The sequence below is a fragment of the Cucumis melo genome, chromosome 11 (genome assembly GCF_025177605.1).
Source record: "Cucumis melo cultivar AY chromosome 11, USDA_Cmelo_AY_1.0, whole genome shotgun sequence".
NCBI classification, from domain to species: domain Eukaryota; kingdom Viridiplantae; phylum Streptophyta; class Magnoliopsida; order Cucurbitales; family Cucurbitaceae; genus Cucumis; species Cucumis melo.
This window is the reverse complement of record NC_066867.1, coordinates 30545280-30566214: the sequence shown is the minus strand read 5'-3', so window position 1 is coordinate 30566214 and position 20935 is coordinate 30545280. Positions and strand designations below refer to the sequence as shown.

The window sequence follows — 20935 nt, the reverse complement described above, 5'->3', positions numbered from 1 at the left end:
TTTAATATTTATAATCTTTTATAAAAATTATAATTTAAACTGGACTTTTCTTATTTTCAATAAAATAATCTAAACGGAGAAACAGTTGACCGTTAAAACTCAAAACTGAGTATTGTGAGTAGTGACGTGGAAGTGTTGTCACCAGAAAAATCACGAGATGATGCCACGTGTACATCAGGTGAAGCCTTGAAGCGTCCATCAGATGAGTTCAGAGTCCCTGGATTGCGCACTACCGCATTGAACCTTAAATTCCCGAAGCTCATCAATCAAACTCCGATTTTCAAAAACCCCAAACCCCAAAACCCAAATCTTTCTTCTTTCCCTGCATTTTCCGATCGCAGCTTTGATTCGGGTTCATACTCCTTTTCCCTCTTTAGTTTCTTTTAATTTGTCAGCTAATTCAATTTTGAGATTGTTGATCGTTGACGAGTGAGTGATGGAATGGAATTTCATGTTCTTAATGTAGTGAAGTTCTGATTGTTTTGTTTTTTTTCTCAAACCTTGCACGAGGTTTTAGCTCATTTCTTGGCTTTTTTTTTGTATGGTGTGAAAAGGGTTGGGGTTTTGTTTGTTACTCTCTTAGTTGATTATGGGAAATATTTGATTTGTGGCTTTTGAGAGTTGTAATTCTGAATGTGACTTGGCTCTGCATGCAGTTTTCATCACTTATGGGGTTGTTCTTTTGATTTTTGGTTTAATTGCCAATGTAGATTGTAGGGAAATAATTTTTTTTTCAGATTTATGGTATGTGAGCTTCATTTTTATTTATTTTGGAAGAAAGCAAGCTTTCAATGAAAGAAAGAGGGCATACAAAAAACAAAAAATGCCCTTCGTCAAGGATCATAATTACAAAAAAGTCTTGTAACAGACGCCTCGTCGCCCACAAAGAGGCATTCTAACCTGCTCATTGGATCTAAGCCGAATATCTTAAACAGTAGCAAAAAAACAAACTTTATTGTTGCATGGTATGCGATCTTCATGTCGTACACTACTTAGTGCATGGTCGAGAGTGATTTTGTCAGTTTTGAAGTCACCCCAGTACACGTCTTTAATTATTCAAATCGAGTTGACGTTTGACTTAACTCTTTTAAACGATGTTTTCATACCATCAAAGTTGGTTTTTGAGGGATTGAAAACATATTTTAGATTTATTTTGAACATAGCAAGAGTAATTTTAACAATTTAAACATCACTGCTGCAACTTATACCCTCGTAGCCCATTTGCAGTGTTTATTTATTTATTTTCAATTTCTTTTGGAGAGTGATTATCTCCTTTTTTGTAATGTCATTTCTTCTTATCCCCCGCCCCCCCCCCCCCCCCCCCCAAATAAAAAAAAAAAAAAAAAAGAAAAGAAAGAGAGAGAGAAGAGAGAATTAAAGAAAAGACTGAACTTATAATTTAAGTTTTCAGGTGACGTTGAAATCTCATATTAGAATAAACGATGATAATGATTACTGATTATTAATGCATCTAACTGTTTTAGACCTGAAGAGCTAGGAGAGCGTCAAGCCTCTAGCCAAGACTCAGAATGCTTTGCATGCTGCTTTTAGGGTCGTGGTCAAACATTGTTCAATTTTTTGACCATCAGTGATTATTATTTTACAGAGCCACAGAAAACTCAGTTTAGTATCCTGAGGCGAAGTTTGAAGCTAATCTTAGTCAGACGAATCACTACTTCAAAACTTTATGGTATGTACATTGATGGGATACTATAGCATATCGTTGGAAACTTAAATGGACGTCCATCAACATAAATGTGCTGTTACTTCTGTTTCTTAGGCTAGCAACAAGCCTGTTGTACCAAAGGAAGAGGTCTTTGATTTCAGGGATCGGATGTACTCAAGGCATGCTGGGGTACGTACATCTCTGACTTATTTCTAAGATATATTGCTAAACCATATTTACTAGGTCTCTTCACACTTATGTTTCAAATGTTTTTGTTACTTTGAGCCCTCATCCATTTGAATAGAAAAAATACAGTTTATCTTGAAAAGTTAGATGTTATTGCCTGGAATTATGGATGAAATATTTGGAGTATTTTCGTATCGTGCTTTGCATTTAACATTTATTGTATTTCCTAGTATGAAAAAGCTTAAAGAAATGAATTTGCTCAAATTTTAAGTTCTTGTAAATTTCAGGACAGTGGTGCGAGCTCATCTGGAAGTGATATACGAACATTCTTCGTAGATATGGGGTTCCTGCCATCCCTGGTTGATACAGTGATTGAAAAAAATGGTACATGCATTCAGAACTGAAATTATTCCGTTTTAATTGTTCGGAAACGGTACATTTCTTATGCTAAATTATATTCTTTAACTTTTCTCTTTAGAAAATTGAGAAGAGAGAACCTTATCCTTTAGGGTTGACCCCATGAATTTTCTCCAACACTCAGAGGAAAATTTTCATTAAAATGTAATTGTGACCCCAAAAAAGTCCAATTCATATAGAATGTGATAGTAATCTTCACTAAGAGTTATATCTTTTCTTAAATCCAGGTGAAGATGATGTAGAGTTGTTATTAAATACCCTGACTACATATTCGGTAAGTAGCCCAGATGATCAGCCTCATTTTAAGAACCTATTGCAGTCTTATTGATATTGCTAGTCTTGAGAAACCAATTTTAGTTGTATAATCAATTCAATTGTACTTGTTATTATTAACTTCTTATATTTTTCAACCTTTTGTGGTTACTGGTTTTATGTGTTAGCATTAAAGCTTCATTGGAAAAGTGAATGAGTTGCTTTAATTGACTAGGCAGAACAAAAATCAATTCCTCAGTCATCAGATTCTCTTGAAGGCTTACGAAGTGGTAAAATGGGCAGTAATCCTCCACATTTTTCTACAGTCTGTCATAAGCAGGTAAACTTTTGATCATTTTGGTGTTGTAAAGCTTGCTTTATACTGACCTCGATATATATAAACCTGCTCGTAGTTTAACTGGATAACCAAAGTTTTGAAACAATGTTTAGTTTCATTAATCATTAAAATATCTTGAAGTTTCATTGTTCCATTGGTTTTATTCATGGACAGTTAGATTTGTTGGCCAATAAACTTATCAATCAATTTTCAGTGACTTAAACTGCAGCAGTATAATCACGGCCAAACAATTTACATCTGAAATTTTTATTAATCTTTAGTTTCATGAAATAGGCTGTACGGACCTCAAAATCTGAATCATCAGATTCTCTAGATAGCTTATTTGATGACAAGGATGCACACAATGAAATCTCATCAGTTGTTATACCAAAAGAGGTAACCTACATACTGACGCCTCTTTTCTTTAACGTGCAGTATATGTAGTTTCTTGAATCAAAATTGTTGAAAATGTTCATTGAATTTATCTTTTTTGTTCTGGTTTACTGTATCTTTTTCTTCTCTTGTTTGTCTTAGTTTGTGTTTGTTTATCGATATATAAGAATGCAAATATCTATGTTTTTTTTCAAGTATTTGTGAGGCCCTCAATTCCTTATGCATATTCTAGAAAGGGCAAGAGGGGACTTTTGCTGGAAACAAATGAAAGTTGGGATGTGGAATAAATTCGGTTAGTGTGGGGACCATTGGGGAGGTTTGAGAAGGGTTTTGGGGCATTTGAAGAGGAGAGGAAAATTGTGGATGAAGGCTGAAGAAGTTGAGGGAATGCCAGCTCTCTCGAATTGTGTTGGGAGTTATAGTTTTCTTGTTTTTACTTTTGCTTGTGATCATTCTGTTAAGACACTTCCTCGTTCCTTTCTTTTACTTTCCAAAAGAACAGAGTACAGCACAAAATCAAGAAATAAAACACTTCAAAGACTATTGTCAATAGCCTTCCTAAGATGGACAAAACAACACAGCAGATAAAATAAAACACACACAGTATGTAATAACCAAGAACACAAACGTAAACAAGAACACTCCCAGTAATGCCCTCCTCCTCTTTCTACAATCTCCTGCTACTTAAGCACACAAAAGAAACGGTAACCGGTGCCACCCTCCCCTTTCTGGAGGTGCCTGCTCCTGCACTAACGCATCAAAACATTCGTACCCCTCTTCTGCCCTCCTGTCCCCTTTTTATTGCCCACGACTAACTAACTGTGGGTCCCACGCTCTGGTCCCCCATCCTCCTTGCTTTCCTCCCCTCTAACACGTGTTACCTCTGGGTTGGTCTCATGGCCATGATCCTTCTCGCCACTTGTCTCTCTTTCATTGGCTTCATGTTTCTTCTTATTTTTCCTATGGTATGTAAATAAGATTGGTGGCCTAGCATCACTCTCCTCTTCCAAATCCACCTTGTCCTCAAGGTGAAAATCTGGAAACTGATATTTCATGTCAGTGCAGCTTTCCCATGTTGCCTCGTGTGGGGGTAATCCCTTCCAACTGATCAGGGCTTCCCAATCCTTCGTTGCTGGATTCTTGCGATAACTATATACCTCTTCCGGTCGTGTAATCCATTCATGGTTTGCATTCATGTACGGGTTCAGTGGTTGTACAGTCTCTCCTCTTCCTACAGCTTTCTTCAATTGCGATACATGAAACACGGGGTGAATAGCAGCAGCTGCGGGAAGTTCTAGTTTATAGGCTACTTTTCCGATCCTTTCTAAGACTCGATAGGGCCCGAAGTACTTAGGTGATAGTTTTTCATTTCTCTTCTTTCTGAGGGAAGTCTGCCTGTAAGGCCGCAGTTTGAGGAATACCATATCCCCTTCCTGGAACTCGACTTCTCTTCTCTTATTGTCGGCGTATTTCTTCATCCGTTCTTGGGCTAGTTTCAAGTGTTCCTTCAGGGCTCCCAATGTTATGTCTCTGTCTTTCAGCTGCTGGTCTAGTGTTGAGTTAGGTGTCTCCATATCCCCATAGTAAATCAAAGGAGGGGGAAGGCGTCCATACACAGCTTGAAAGGGGGTAATTCCAATGGAACTATGATAGGTTGTATTATACCAATATTCTGCCCAATGTAACCATTGGCTCCACTCTGTCGGTTTTTCCCCACAAAAACACCTTAGATATGTTTCAATACTCTTATTCACCACCTCGGTTTGACTATCTGATTGGGGGTGATAGGAAGAACTCCGGTTCAGCTTGGTTCCTGCCAAACGGAAAAGTTCCTTCCAGAAATGGCTTAAAAAAACCTTGTCCCTGTCGGACACTATCGATCTTGGATATCCATGAAGTCTGACCACCTCCTTTACAAATGTTTCAGCCACCATCTTGGCCGAAAACGGATGCTTAAGCAACAGAAAATGCCCATACTTACTCAGCCTATCTACCACCACGAATATCACATCCCATCCCTTGGATTTTGGCAGTCCCTCTATGAAATCCATGGATATATCACTCCATATTGCGTCTGGAATTTCTAAGGGCATCAGTAGCCCAGCTGGAGATAGAGCCGATGATTTATTACGCTGGCAGATTGCACATTCTTCATAGTACCGCATGATGTCTTTCTTCATTCCTTTCCAATAGATTTCTCCGGTCAACCGTTTATAGGTTCTTAAGAATCCTGAGTGTCCCCCAAACACAGAGTCGTGGTATGTGTGTAGTATCGTAGGAAGCAACGTAGACTTGCTTGGAATCACCAACCGGCCCTTAAACTTCAACACCCCTTGCTGCAGGGTGTAATGGGGTATCTCCATCCCTTCTTCTAGTATTCGGGTGATTTCTTGCAGTGCAGGGTCAAGCTTTGTTTCTTCCTTAATAATTTCCATGTCTATCATCGGGGGAGCTGTAATTTGATTCAAGTGCTGCTGGGGATACCCTGGATAACGCGTCAGCCGCCTTATTCTCCAGTCCTGGTTGGTAAACCACTTCAAATGAGTACCCCAGGAGCTTCGCAACCCATTTCTGATATTGAGGCTGCACAACCCGTTGTTCCAATAAGAACTTAAGCGACCGTTGGTCCGTTTTCACCGTGAATTTCCTCCCTAGTAGGTAAGGTCTCCATCTTTGGACTGCAAGCACTACAGCAAGTAATTCTCTTTCGTATACCGGTCGTGCTCTGTCCCGCATACTTAAGGTCTTGCTGAAATAAGCCACTGGTTTCCGGCATTGAGTCAGAACAGCCCCCACTCCCACTCCCGAAGCATCTGATTCAATTTCGAAAGGCAGGTTGAAATCCGGCATGGTGAGCACAGGGAGAGTCATCATAGCCTTTTTCAGTTTGTTAAAGGCGCCCTCGGCTTCTGCATCCCATTTGTATGCTCCTTTCTTGAGTAGTTGGGTGAGTGGTGCGGCTATGGCCCCATAGTTCTTAACGAAACGCCTATAATAGCCAGTCAGGCCAAGGAAGCCTCTAACCTCCCTCACATTGGTTGGGGTTGGCCATTCACTTACTGCCCTTATCTTTTCTGGATCTGCTTCCAAGCCCTGTTCCGAGATGAAGTGTCCCAAGTAACTAATCCGTGGTTTGGCGAAACTGCACTTTTCCATATTCACAAATAACTCCCGGTCTTGCAGCAGTCCTAAAACCACTTCTAAGTGCTGAACATGTTCGTCCATCCCTTGACTGTAGATTAAGATATCATCAAAAAATACCAGCACAAACCTTCTTAAATATGGCTTGAACACTTGGTTCATCAGTGCCTGGAATGTAGAGGGGGCATTCGTTAAGCCAAACGGCATTACCAAGAACTCATAGTGCCCCTCGTGAGTTTTGAACGCGGTCTTTTCGATATCCTCCGGGCACATCCTAATTTGGTGATATCCGGCTTTGAGGTCTAACTTGGAGAATACGCTAGCCCCCTTGAGTTCGTCAAATAATTCTTCTATCACGGGTATGGGGAACTTGTCTGGTATCGTGACATTGTTCAAGGCTCGGTAATCTACGCAGAACCTCCAACTCCCGTCTTTCTTCCTCACTAACAGCACAGGGCTGGAGTACGGGCTTTTACTCGGTCGTATGATCCCTGAAGATAGCATCTCATCCACCAATCTCTCCATTTCCTCCTTCTGATGATGCGCGTATCGGTATGGCCGAACGTTCACTGGGTCAGTCCCACTCTTCAGGTATATGTGGTGTTCAATGCTGCGCTGGGGTGGAAGGGTAGCAGGCCATTCAAACACGCGGCCGAATTGCTTAAGCAGTGTCGCTATGGGTTCCGCGTCGACCTTTCCCCGCCCCTGATCCTGTTCATCTTCCAACTTCCCACATTCTAAGGTTCGGCATTCCACTAGGAATCCTTGATCGTCAGCCCCCCACGTTTTCATTAGATTCTTCAAACTCACCCTTGTCTTAATCAGGCTTGGATCCCCTCGTATCACAACCTTCCTCCCCTGGTGATGAAAAGTAAGTACTAACCTCTTCCAGTCGACTTCGGTCACCCCAAGAGAATGAAGCCACTGCATTCCTAGGATCATGTCAACTCCCCCCAACTGCAGTGGTAGGAAGCTATCCGTTACCTTCCAGCCGTCCAATTGCACTTCAACACTTCGGCACATCCCCTTACCTTTTACGGCCGTTCCTGAGCCCAGGATTACTCCATAATTTGGAGTCTCCTGCAATGTCAGTCCTAACCTGGTCACCAAGTCCTCTGCGATGAAGTTGTGGGTCGCCCCACAATCGATCAGGATCACCACTTCTTCTCCTCCCACTTTTCCTTTTACTTTCATGGTTCCCGGATTGTTCAGCCCCACCACGGAGTTGAGCGACAGTTCTATGTTTAAATTTTCCACGTTCGGTACTTCAGCTGGTTTCATCTCAGTTTCGGCATCGAAAAACTCTTCCTCCACAATCTCCAGTTCCTCCCCTCCTTCTTTGACTACCAGCATTCGAAGCTCCTTATGCTCCTTCGACTTGCACCGATGGCCGGCGAAATACTTCTCCCCACAGCGAAAACATAACCCTTTTTCCCTTCGAGCTTGGAACTCGGCATCAGATAATCGTTTCGTGGGCCCTTCCCGACGGTTGTCTCCCGTACCCACCTCTCTCAGTGTTATCGTTCTCATTGGCCAACTCCCACTGACCGTTCCCTCCTTCGTGGCTGCTGCGATGGGGCTCTTAGCCTGCTGTTGTTTATGGCCCATTTTGCTGTCGTAGGCGCTGATCAGCCCGCATTCCCTTCGGACCAGCTCTCTATTTTCTATCTTCAAGGCCAACTTCATCATTTGGGCCAGCCCAATGGGCTCCAGCGTTTCTACTTCCGACTTCAACCATGGATTTAACCCATTCATGAAGGTTTCCTCTAGCACCACCATAGGCAGGGAAGCCACCGGTGCCAGTAGTTTATCGAAACGGTTCCGGTACTCCTCGACAGTGGACTCCTGCTTGATCGTTAAGAACCAGCCCACCAATGTACCTTCCCTAGTTGCGCGGAACCTCACCAGCATCTTTAGCTTCAAGTCATCCCAACCAGTGAAGGCTTCCCTCTCTTCTTGTGATCGATACCAGTCCAACGCCGGCCCATCGAAGCTGATTACTGCCACGGTAAGTCTCTCTGAATCCGTCAAGTTATGTATCTTGAAGTATCGGTCTGCCCGGAACAGCCACGAGTCGGGGTCGGTCCCGTCGAAGACTGGCATTTCAACTTTCTTAAATTTGCTCCGATCCAGGGTCGCTCCTCCTCTGTTTTTACTTCTAACTTCGGCTCTTCAGCCGTCGCTGGATATATTGCTTCGGCCATGGTGACCTTGCTCGTGGACCCTTCTTCGGTCCTTCGTACAGGTGAATCATCCTTAACGATTCCTTCAATATACTTCAGTATCACTTGTTGTTGCTGTGCCTGCTTATCAATTTGAGAGTTCATTTCCGTGATGCTTTTGGCTAGTAATGCCAGGTTCTCCTCGATCATCGGCAGCCTTTTCATTTCCATCTCAACCGCCTCCAACCGTTCCTCTGTTGCCTTCGTCGTTGACATGATCTGCCCAGGTATGACGCTCTGATACCAAAATGTTAAGACACTTCCTCGTTCCTTTCTTTTACTTTCCAAAAGAACAGAGTACAGCACAAAATCAAGAAATAAAACACTTCAAAGACTATTGTCAATAGCCTTCCTAAGATGGACAAAACAACACAGCAGATAAAATAAAACACACACAGTATGTAATAACCAAGAACACAAACGTAAACAAGAACACTCCCAGTAATGCCCTCCTCCTCTTTCTACAATCTCCTGCTACTTAAGCACACAAAAGAAACGGTAACCGGTGCCACCCTCCCCTTTCTGGAGGTGCCTGCTCCTGCACTAACGCATCAAAACATTCGTACCCCTCTTCTGCCCTCCTGTCCCCTTTTTATTGCCCACGACTAACTAACTGTGGGTCCCACGCTCTGGTCCCCCATCCTCCTTGCTTTCCTCCCCTCTAACACGTGTTACCTCTGGGTTGGTCTCATGGCCATGATCCTTCTCGCCACTTGTCTCTCTTTCATTGGCTTCATGTTTCTTCTTATTTTTCCTATGGTATGTAAATAAGATTGGTGGCCTAGCACATTCTTGTTACATTCTTGTTGTGTCCTTGTTAGTCCACAGTATGCTGAGAATTTCCCTTTGAATATATATAAATATCCAAACAAGAGAGATCATCTCTGTCTGGTTTTGGGATTCTTTGTTGGGTTTTACTGATTGCTGGTCTGAAACCTAATAGTATTTTCTTTTTACTGTTCGGCTTATTGTATCCATTGCAGGAGGCTGATCATTAATATGATTTTGATATCCATTGCAGGAGGCTGATGATTATTATCATATTAGCGATACCAATAAAGCATCCTTGTTAGTGATGAACTTTTCTGCAGATGAAGTCGACTTTGCGATTGATAAGCTTGGTCAGTACACTTTCGAAATAGCCAACTTGGTTGAAGTTATAGCCTAATATTTATGAGGCCGTGAGGATCTCTTATAATGCATTTCAGGTGGAGATGCTCCTCTTAATGAATTGGTGGATTTTATTATTGCTGCACAGATCGCTATAAAGTTGGAGAAGGAAACAGATGATGCATTCTGTAGAAATGAATTGAACAAGGAGGTTGATTTTTATTATTTGAGTTCGTGTGATTGCTATCTTAAAACTGTTGGAGCTTAGCTATTTTATCTTATTTGGGTTTGAAAAAGGAATTGGATTTTAAATTATGAGTTTAGAGATGTCATAATCTCACTTGTGGCTTGCGATGTCATAATAAAAGTTATACTTCTTATCATAAAAAAACATGGATGTTGTGCATACACTGCAATTTCATCTTATAGACTTGTCCAGCTTCATTTTTATTTTTTCAATGGCTTTTAGTTACTGAGTTGATCAAGTTGATTTCAATTTTCTTAGACAGTCTACTTTTTGGATTGTGCTTACCATATTTAGTACTAACATGATCCTTTAGTCTCGGATTTTCTGTTTCAACCTTTATCCAGTAATGCTCAATTAATGCAAGTCATATTCTCTTTCTTAGGAAAATGACGAAACCTTGTTTGTGACAATGGAGAAGACACTTCGGTTGCTTGAAATGGGCTTCTCTGAGAATGAGGTTTCTTTGGCAATTGAAAAGTTTGGTAAGCAACGGCTTCTAATAGCATGGCACATTGCTGCACAGGACTAGTGGTGTTGTCCTATTTTCTAGTTGTCGTGTCGTTTGGTTCTTTCAATTTGCATGTTATGTTTAGGAATTATCTGTTTATTTTGCTCTAGGAGGCTGATTTTTCATTCAATTCCCTTTGCTTTTTTGTGGGAACTGCGTTTTGTCTTTCTTATGCTTAACTTTAAGCCATTGACTAGCATCAATATTTCAGGATCTGAAACTCAAATCGCAGAACTTGCCGATTCCATTGTTACAGGTCGAATTGCTAGTGACTACCCTGGGGATGTTAAGGTTCTTACACTTGAACTTTGTTAGTTAAAGTATTTATGCTAAACCTTCTTAGTGTTTTTTCTTTTTGGTTCTTATCTATTGGCTTTAAATACCCATAAAACACGTTTACCTCAGAACAAGGATAATATCCATGTGTCGAATTTGTGAATCACCGATGATTCAAATTCTTAAACGATTGTCCTTAAACCTTTTTTTCTTTTTCTAAATTACAAGACCAATGACGGAAAATCTGATATTCAAAAAAGCCCAAAGAAATGCTAAAATTGGAAGAGCTTGCAAGAAGTAAAATATTCAATTTTATCTGAAACTTTGTTGGCCTCTTTCATCTGGCGTCTAGTTTTAAAAAGTTATATATTTTTTTTCCCTACCCAACATCCCAACATGAAGTCAACCATACATTTCCCAGGAGCTTGCAACGAGTACCAGTCTTTAAAAGTTCTACAGTACTAGAGACATCCTCTCTCTTGTTTAATGTTCATCCCTTCAAAGATCCTACATGTTAGAGTGAGGGAGATGGGGATTCCAATCATCGTCCTCCCCCATCCACTGCTTTCGACCGTCTCCACTGCCCCATGCCTCACAATATTTCCTCCCCTGATCAAATATGACGACACCAAGACAGCTCCCCTGTTCAAATATGACGATACCAAGATAGCTCTCGACAAAAATTGAGAATAAATTCTTTACTTGTGAGTTCGATAGAAACAACAAAGGGAGGGTGATCTGCATATCTGAAACTCATCAGAATAAGTCCTACACACTCTTAGGAGAGGAAATTATAGTTGTATGATTGATGGACTCTAGAGGAGGGTCCTGCAAGCCCCGAGGCCCCAAAAGTTATTTCGAAAGACATTCTGCAACGGTGGGTTCGTATGGATTCAAAAAACGATAAACAAGAGAGGGAGCTTTCTTGAGATATCAAAAGTGCTGAAATTGGGGAAAAAAGGAAACCTTGTTGTTCCTTCTGGTATTGACTTGAATGGGTGGGACCGTTTTTAGACGTCTGTTGCTCGACTTTATGAATGGTGAAGAAGACACTAAGGCCCCTCATTCTGAATAGAGAAAAAACCAAAGCTTGCCCAAAGACCCAGTTTGGTGACTCCTCCTCAGTCCCTTCTTCCTTTACGACTGCCTCAGCTTGAAAAGTTTCTGAGCTCGACACATTGTCACCCCGATGAGGGGAGTAGAAACGGCACAAAAAAAGGACAGAATGATTTATTGGGAGGACACTTTGACTGTCACCAAACGTGATTTTCATGACGACTTGAGTAGAATTTTGGAAGTTCTCCAAATGCAAATACAACGCCCCTTTATCTTTAATCCATTTCATCCTAACAAAGCTTTGCTCAAATGCCTTGATCAGACATTGGCGAGACTCCTCACCTTGAATAAGGGGTGGGCTACTAATGGCCCCTTAACGCTGAAATTGGAAATGGAATCTGGAAAAACAAGGGAGAATGTTGGTTGTACCATCACATGGAGACTCGATCAAATTGAGGAATTTTCCTATGCATTTATTGAATGAGGAGGTGTTCAAGGCGGTTGTGACATGTTTGGTGGATTTATTGATTACGTTGAGGAAAACTCGAGTCTCATTGAATGTCTAGAAGTGGCCAACCTGTGATATTTCTAGAATAGCTTGTTATTTCTGTTTGATTGCAATTATTCGATTGCGCCTACCACCAGCGCTGTTGATAAAATATTATCTGGAGTTCGAAATAAAGTAAAAAAGAAAACTTTCCTCCTTATTTTGTGATTGATCCTCTGAGGAAAAAAACCGACTCAGATTCTTATATTATGTGGCCTAATCATCTGTTGCTACCAATGTTATGCATGTGGTATTGCCTCCCTACTTCTTATACTATAAACTTCACAGCGCATGGTATTTAAAAACTTTCTTTTAAACTTTATAGCGCATAGTATTCAGGAACTTTCTTTTGTTTTCATGGCTTCGTGCAGTGTTCTCCAAGCTCATTTGGGATTGGTGGTTTATATACTCCTGAAGATTATATGACTAAAGTTAAAGCTGAAGAATCCAGTTCCGCTGTTGTTCCTCTGCCAAGAAATGTTAACATTGAGGCAATACTGAAAGGTAAAAGGCCAAAAGAAGAAAATACGGATGACCACCTGAATCCTACTCCTCGCTTGGATAAACATAAAGGGAAAAGGCCAAAGCAAGAATACGCTGATGACTTGAGTTCTCTATATGGTCCTGGATGGGTGGAATCAAAAGTCAATCCAGACATCACCAGCTTTGACATCCCCCCGTCTTCAAGACTAAATCTCTCAAGAAGTCTTGATAAGTTGGTGGCTAAGCCTCCATTCCCACCTTTGAAATCAAATCCTTCTAGAGCTCTTGAAAAGGTGGTGACTAAACCTCCATTTTTCTTGTATGGAAATGTTCTGGATATATCTCGTGATTCTTGGGAAAAAGTTTCCAAGTTCCTATATGCCGTTGAGCCTGAATACGTGGACACTCGGTCCTTCTCAGCTTTGAGTAGAACAGAAGGATACGTGCACAATCTTCCATGTGAGAACAGGTTTCACATCACTCCATTGCCTCCAATGACCATCCAAGATGCTACACGTACAAAAAAATGGTGGCCATCCTGGGATACAAGAAAGTATTTGAGCTGCATCAATTCTGAAACTAGAGGAGTATCTCAGCTGTGTGATAGGCTGACAAAGACATTGACTGATTCTTGCGGTCATCTTTCATCTCATCAAGAGAGAGATATTCTTCATCATTGCATAGCTTTGAACCTTATTTGGGTCAGCCAGTTCAAACTGGCTCCGGTAGAGCCTGAACAGCTAGAGTGCGTACTTGGCTATCCGGTAAATCACACCCAAGATGCTGAAAGTAGCTCGATGGAAAGACTTCAATATCTCAAGTATTGTTTTCAGACAGACGCTTTGGGTTATCATCTATCTGTTTTGAAGTCCATGTTCCCAGAAGGATTGATTGTGTTGTCCATTTTCAGTGGAATTGGTGGGGCGGAAATTGCGTTGCACCGTCTTGGCATTCGTTTGAAAGTCGTGGTCTCAGTTGAGAGTTCAGCAGCAAAGAGAAGGATTTTGAAGAAATGGTGGCATAGTAGTGGACAAACCGGGGAACTAGAGCAGATAGAGGACATACAGAAGCTAACAAGCATCAAGATTAACAATTGGATTACCAAATATGGCGGTTTTGATTTGGTTATTTGTCAGAATCCATGTTCTCGTTGTTTGTCATCTTCAAAACTGAATCAAAGTGGAGATGCTGAGGGTATAGCAAGTTTCGATTTCTCTATATTTTATGAGTTTGTCCGTGTTTTGCAGAGTGTAAGAAATACCATGCACAGAAAGAAGTGATAATGTCCAACTCATCTGCTTGTTCTAATAATATTAATATTTAATACACCGCCCAATATCAGACCATTTTTGTATTGATTGCTTAAAGATTTTCAGTCACTTGACTCACTTGTGAATCTCAATTAACATCCAACTGCTCTAAAACGACGGCCCGTCTCTTGTCCATAGATTGAGCAGATTGAGTGCTCATTTTTGAGTCCCAACTCCACTGGTTTCATTTTTTAGTTCGTTCTTTCGCTGCTTAGAAAATCCTTCTCTGGCTAGCGACCCATATTTCTATTGGATCTACGACTTTGTTTCGTTAGGTTGGACTCTTTTTTAGTATAAGCTTTTAGCGTTCTTTCACCATTAGGATTTTGGGGAGGAGCGGTATGATCTTTAGAGTGATTGGGGGTAGCTCTACAAATATTATCAAGTTCTATATTTCATTTTGTTTGTAATGGGTGTTGGTGGCAAAGGTCTTTTTTGTAATTATCTGTTAGGGTTTTCTTCAGTGGCATTTTTTTATCAGTACGGTCTTGATTATCTTTTTGGATGTCAATAATTTAAAACAAATTTCTAACATAAAGGTGCATTTAGTTGTATAAATTATAAATTACAAGATACACGGTTCGAAACCAATAGCACCACATTTCTATTTAAATTTTACAACAGGGCATCACATCACTCAATATGGGAGGATCAAAAAATGAACCCAGAAAGGGATGGAGTTGGAGCCTAAGCCATAACAAACAAGACCCATTTACATAAAATGGCTCTTGGGTGGTTCTGCCGTGGGGAGGACTGTATACAGTATTATTGTTCTTATTATGAGTTTGCACTGAAACACTTTCAGCAGCTATATTCTGAAGTCTCAGCAACATTCTGAGGTTCTCCCTCTTGCAAGCAATCAATAGGAGGAATGGTCAATGTCTCTTGAACCCCAAATGCATTCCAACAGAAAGGATCTTCCACCAACTCTCCTTCATGTGGCAGCAGCTCTACTTCAGACATTGTAATATTTGTGCAAGCCACTGAGTCGCTGCAAGCGAAGTGAATTGGAGTGTTCCTTACGTCGTAAGTTCCTTTGATGTTCTTGTACAATACCTGATTTACAAACACAGCTGATGTTTGGTTTAGACAATCCTTTGATAAGCAGTAGTATTGGTCAACTATGATGCAGTTTCTAACATTCTCCATCTGTATGTTCTCGAACAAGATGTCGCTCACTGATCCCGACCCTCCTTGCCATGTTTTTATCCTCAATCCATTGTCTGAATCTCTAATCACTGCATTTCTTACTGTTATGTTGGAAACACATGCTTGAGAATTGTGGACTCCTAAGCTCCCAATGCTGCTCTTTCCCAAAATCAAACATAGAACAACGGGTTACTCTCTGTTCGAGTGGTGATAAACAAATAATTGTAGATTGAAGTTTTCACATTCAAGAGAAATTGAATTGGCATTTTGGTACCTAATTCCGTGACTAGGCCCACAAGTCACTCCTTCAATGGCCACATTGGCACAACCAGGTCCAATTGAAATGCAGTCATCACCTGTATTTGCAAATCACAAATTAGCAAAAAAAAAAAAAAAAAAAAAAAAAAAAAGAAGAAGAAGAAGAAGAAGAAATGATAATTAGTGCTGGGATGCGTCGATCAGTTTTAAACCTAAATTGTATTTATATTTATGTTATTTTTTTATTTTTCCCTATGGTTTAGAGGGATGTACCATATAACTCTCTAACTCTATTGATGTTTCATAAATTTGTAATATGATATTTCTCTCTATTTGGGACAATACGTGGTTAGCAAAATATGTAAATCATTATATCAATCTCTGTAGTATCTTTGAAAATCACCAAGCAAGACTAAACGATTGTTTCATACCATTGGATATCATGGAGTTGTATATTCCAACCCCTTTGGTATTCTCTATGTGGATTCCATCAGTATTGGGACTGAGCTTTGGGGAAGAAATCGACAGCCTTTCTATCAGAACTCCCTCACACCCATCAAATTTCATATGGAACATTGGGCTGTTTTGGATTCTCAAACTATTCACTGCCAAATTACTGCTCATGAAGAATCTTATCAGCTGAAAAAAACCAGAAAACCAAAATTCAGTCAGCATTTCTGATTTATATAAATAGTGAATGAAGAGGGAAATATTAAAGAGCAAAGATGCGTTTTTTCTTACTGCAGGGCTGTCACATGGTCCTGGGAGAGTTGACCCATTTGGACCCTGAAAAAGGAAAGTTTAAGCCTTGGATTGAAAATTGGAGAGACATTCAATAACAAAGGAAATGATGAAGTGAAAATAAATGCAAATGTAGGTACCCTATGTGGTTTGCATGGCAATTCCCACCATTTCTGCCCATTCCCTTCAATGGTTCCACTTCCGGTCAATGTCATTTGATCCAGCCTGTAAAACACAAGCCATTGCCTTGGACTATCCGCTTTTGGCCACGACTCTGGTCCATCCGGTGGCGTCAAAGTCCCATCCACCTGTTTGGTTTCATTTTCACTCATAAGTCCCAAGTTCCATATAAAAATTGTTGTGGAATGACCCCACTCATTCCGAACAGAGAGGAACTTCAGCTTGTAATGTATTTTCGCTCCTTACAAAGTACCTAAGTACATCTTGAGCTACACCCATCTCTTACGTTCCACTTAAGTGTCTAATTCCAAGTTAACACGTATGAAAAAGTTAACTGAAGGGATGCGTGGAGTGGAGATGGATATAATGTAGTCCAGGCTGCACTTGCACTGAAGTATTACTTGAGAAATTCAAAACTTAAATAGAATTACTAACCTTAAACACAAGTCCAGGTTTGCAAGGACCTGAGAAGATGGTTGAAGTGATTTTAAAGCAAAGATTAGAAGGAACTAAAAGAGTAGCAGATTCAACAGCACAAGCTGCTTTCCATGCAGCCTTAAAGGCAGCAGTATCATCAGTACAGCCATCACCAACAGCTCCAAAATCAGTAACATCAAAAACACAATCAGAAGTAGAATTTCCAGTTCCAGGATCATTAGGATAAGGATCAGATGGAACTGAAGGAACTGACTGAGCTGGAGTTGAAGGAACTGCCTTCTCTGGTGGTGAAGAAACAGGGGAATCTTCATCTTTTTTACCCTTATGAAAATGGTATCTTCCATCTACATTACTTGAATTCTCCACAAACAAAATGGCTATAACCCAAATCATTAAAATGAGAACCCCATTGAATTCCATGTAAAACTTGAACAAAAATATGAGGAAAAGAGACAAAAATTGCACTTTCAGAATGTAGAAGAAATGGAGGGAAAGAAAGAGACTTGAGTTGTAAAGAACAAGGTTTAAGGAAGAAACTCAAATGAAGTTAGGCAAATTGGCTGGACTGAAGCTGTATATATATATATATATATATATATATATTATTAGTTTAAAAGAAAGAAAAGAAATGACCTGTAGAAAGAGACCACGTGTCAACTTCAGAGAGAGGGAGCAGAGGAGGATATTATAGTAAAAAGTAAATTTATAAAATTTATATACAGAAAAAATATGTTTGTTTATTATTATTTTATGGCTGCAATGCATTTGCATGAAGTGAACATGGCGGGTCCTGAGACAGAGATCTGAGGCTCTCTTTCTTTCAAACTATAATATTTGCAGCATAGAAAAGCTGAAGTTAAAAAATTCCAATGTGACATTTTTTTAATACCATTTTGGTTCTTATAGTATAAAATTTGTTCCATTTTAGTTCCCATAAAAGTTATTTTTTATTATTATTCTTTATATAATAACAATAATTTTCATGTGAGTAAATACAACATTGTGTTAAAAGCATGTTTATTTTCAAATTCTAGTGATGAAAATTTTAGTAGATAACATTTTTTTCAAAGAAAAATCAACGATAATTGAAGTTGAGATTTATTGAGACTGAAAGTATTAAAATCGAACAAACTTGGAAGTATAAAGAACCAAAATGATATTAGCTTTTCTTTAAGATTAAAAATATTTGTGGTTTCTTTGGAAATTTTTAGGGCAACAAGTGCATGAAGTTGTAAACTTCACGATGTTATGTTTGGAAAGTTGTAAAATCCTAGAGTCCACGTTGTAAAGAGTTAATAAAGAATAAAATCGATATATTTCATTAGTGCAATCCTCAAACTCTTTGGTCAAACATCCCTTTAAACTTGTATATGAGTAACAATTAAATCCGTCGTAAAGTTTCATGAAACTTAACAATCTCGTTCATGATAAACTCTATCACTACAAATTACTACCGATTAAAGTTCAAATACTAAATTATTACTTCAACCAAAATCGTCATTCTTGTTTTGTTTCGTTTTTTTTTTCTTTTATAAGAAAATGTATATAGGACAGAAAATCAGTCGAGAAAGGCAGATGGAAATATGAAGAAGAGAGGTTAGAGGGCTGGTGGGGACAGAGAATGTGAATTAATTGGTCTATTTTGTTTTTTTGATTAATTGAAAGAGAAAAAGAGGCAGAGTTTTATGAGTCTCGTGATTGTATGTTGTTGTTTAGCTTTTCTGGTACTTACTTCTCTTCACATTTTGGTTTCAATTGTATTATATAAATATATATTCTTCTATGGAATTAATATCCCCTTCATGGTCACGGGCTATTGTTCTCAAATCTTGTGGCTCATCAACTTCCATCTGTCCTCTTTTCTTTTTCTGTTTCTTTTGCAAATAGAAAAAAAAGAAAACCCCTTCTTAACCAACAATAGATCTCCACGTGTCTTTAGTCATACCATATTGTTTATTTTCATGAACACACACCTTCGTGATTTGCTTTTGGTTTGATTGAAAAGGATATTATATTATCGGAGATATATATAGTTGTTCTCACTTATAAACACGTGATCGGTTCTTATCTAGCAATTTTAGGGCTTTTATTGTATTTCCAAATGTAAACTTAACTCTTGTAATTTTGCTTTTAAAACTAGACAGTAAATTTTATATGAAGAGAGAATTGTCTTAATAGTGTTACCGATGACCTTTCGTAATATTCTTTTAGTATACTAGAGGTATAGGGATTCGAACTATAAACTTTTTGGTTTCTAGCGTATTTCCATGATAGTTGAGTTAGACGCTCGATCTTTAGCATCCTTCCTAACATATATATAAGTTAAAAATAGTTTTGAAAAGTTCAAAATAAACAACGAGCAATGTTACAACTCTTAAAAGAACATAAGTATTTTCGGATCAAGGATAGGTTTGTAATTTACGCAAATTAAGAAGGAGTGAGAGAAAGGGAGAGGGAGGAGCCTATTAGTTTGGCTTGATGTGTCACGAGGTCACTTTTGAATATAATAATTGGGATTTGATGAGTGTATTAAGTAAGAATAATGAGTTTAATTAAATGAGAAGGACTTTCACACTTTTTAGAAATAGAGTGAGTGAGAGAGAGAAAAATTTGAGGGTTTTAGTGAAGACACGTCGGATTTGAATGAATAGTGAAAGACCCTTTTTGTAGCAATTCCTAACCATCAAATCTCTCTTTGCCAATGTAATAAAGGAATTCACGTGCAAAGAAAAGGGAGATTGGCTTTGTTATTTGTGTTGGTGTTTTTGGGAAAGTGAATCATAGAAAAATGACACATGTCCAACCCCATCGGGTCGCAACCACCGACGTCTCTTTCACCTTTTAAATTGTCGTCACTTATATATCATGAAATATTTTTCTAACTAATATGAAAAAATTTGGTCGTTTTTGCTGATGTGACTTTTCTCTAAAAACTCTAAAGGAGGTTTTTAGAAAGCTGGAATGTAATCAAGATTACAGGTAATCGGAAGAGTGTTTTGGGAATTGTGAGTAATTGAAGATAGAATGGAAATTATATTAAGCATGAAAATAATTAGAAAAAGAGTTGGATTGAAAATTGTTGAAATAAAATCACTTTTATAGATGTTGGATTACATTATATTAAGAACTACCAAACACCACTTGGTTTCATTGGAAATAGTCATTTGGTATTTGAAGTTATTTTCTAAATAATTTGAAAACTTGATGATGGGCTCGATATAACATCTTAAGCATGTGAGTTTCGACTTTTCTAGTAGTATGAAGTTAGGACAATTAATTTAAGAAAAATTCTTATTATGAATTAAGTAGATCCACGCATGCACGCGTATTTATTTTAAAACACATGAAAATGATAATAATAGGTTAGTTGGGAGGTTTTTGATCATGAAATCTCTTATTGAATCATGTGAATGACATGAAAGTAACATGCTTTTCTTTCATCAAGTACTCAAGATTTGGAGACATTTTAAATTAAAATAGCAAATAGATCATTTTAAAGAATTTCATTTTTTCTTTATGTTATATTTTAATTTTCTATTCTAAATTAGAATTCAAAAACTAACTTGTTGCTTACTTTTCTTATTTTTTACAATGTAAATACAAGATTTAATTACAAGAAATTATGTAGGTTATGAATCTAAGAAACTATGGGAGTTTTTTTTATTTACTTCATTAAAAAAAATTCAAGATAATACACGAGGTATTGAAAAGTAAAACAAAATTAATTGATCGTGACATAAATTGACAATGGAAGAAAATAATAATTCAGTCAATTGTGACATTTCTTAATCAAAATTTGACAACGGAAGAAAATAGCTCTCTATATATTCCCATATGTCTATCAATAAAAAGAGGTTTCTTAAGAGTTTTTTTTTCTTCTAATGATAACCAAAATAATGACAACTACAAGGGATTATGAACTTCAAACGAACGTAATAGTTTTTGGTGAATCATTTGACTCACTGTGACTTGAACGAACCAACAATGAATTGTCTCCCAACAAAATAAACACTAATTA

General features: G+C 38.7%; 3 protein-coding genes across 10 annotated transcripts; 2 read left to right on the top strand and 1 right to left on the bottom strand.

The window, feature by feature from the left end:
* Nucleotides 1–231: 231 nt before the first annotated feature.
* On the top strand, nucleotides 232–14167 carry LOC103497762 (probable inactive DNA (cytosine-5)-methyltransferase DRM3). 7 transcript variants are annotated; one of them, XM_008460084.3, is made up of 12 exons: nucleotides 232–352; nucleotides 1607–1690; nucleotides 1781–1855; nucleotides 2140–2236; nucleotides 2497–2543; nucleotides 2757–2861; nucleotides 3153–3254; nucleotides 9636–9735; nucleotides 9823–9935; nucleotides 10354–10453; nucleotides 10691–10770; nucleotides 12730–14167. In XM_008460084.3, the coding sequence occupies exons 2-12, from the start codon at nucleotides 1688–1690 to the stop codon at nucleotides 14119–14121; spliced, it is 2214 nt and encodes a 737-aa protein (XP_008458306.1). In that variant the 5' UTR covers nucleotides 232–352; nucleotides 1607–1687; the 3' UTR covers nucleotides 14122–14167. The 7 variants fall into 7 exon arrangements, with proteins under 7 accessions (XP_008458306.1, XP_050947889.1, XP_050947890.1 ...); XM_051091932.1 differs by lacking the exon at nucleotides 232–352 and adding an exon at nucleotides 411–429; XM_008460088.3 differs by lacking the exons at nucleotides 232–352; nucleotides 1607–1690; nucleotides 1781–1855 and adding an exon at nucleotides 2331–2413 and having other exon boundaries at nucleotides 2143–2236; nucleotides 2761–2861.
* Nucleotides 7868–9603, top strand: LOC127151747 (uncharacterized). Of its 2 annotated transcripts, none has more exons than XM_051091936.1 (3): nucleotides 7868–8400; nucleotides 8526–8637; nucleotides 8750–9603. In XM_051091936.1, the coding sequence occupies exons 1-3, from the start codon at nucleotides 8095–8097 to the stop codon at nucleotides 8830–8832; spliced, it is 501 nt and encodes a 166-aa protein (XP_050947893.1). In that variant the 5' UTR covers nucleotides 7868–8094; the 3' UTR covers nucleotides 8833–9603. The 2 variants fall into 2 exon arrangements, with proteins under 2 accessions (XP_050947893.1, XP_050947892.1); XM_051091935.1 differs by having other exon boundaries at nucleotides 8741–9603.
* A 509-nt stretch (nucleotides 14168–14676) lies between the features above and the next one.
* On the bottom strand, nucleotides 14677–17521 carry LOC103497761 (polygalacturonase At1g48100). The gene is made up of 6 exons (XM_008460083.3): nucleotides 16915–17521; nucleotides 16440–16607; nucleotides 16300–16344; nucleotides 15990–16197; nucleotides 15575–15656; nucleotides 14677–15454 (listed from the first exon to the last, which is right to left on the bottom strand). The coding sequence occupies exons 1-6, from the start codon at nucleotides 17335–17337 to the stop codon at nucleotides 14953–14955; spliced, it is 1428 nt and encodes a 475-aa protein (XP_008458305.1). The 5' UTR covers nucleotides 17338–17521; the 3' UTR covers nucleotides 14677–14952.
* Between the last annotated feature and the right edge of the window lie 3414 nt (nucleotides 17522–20935).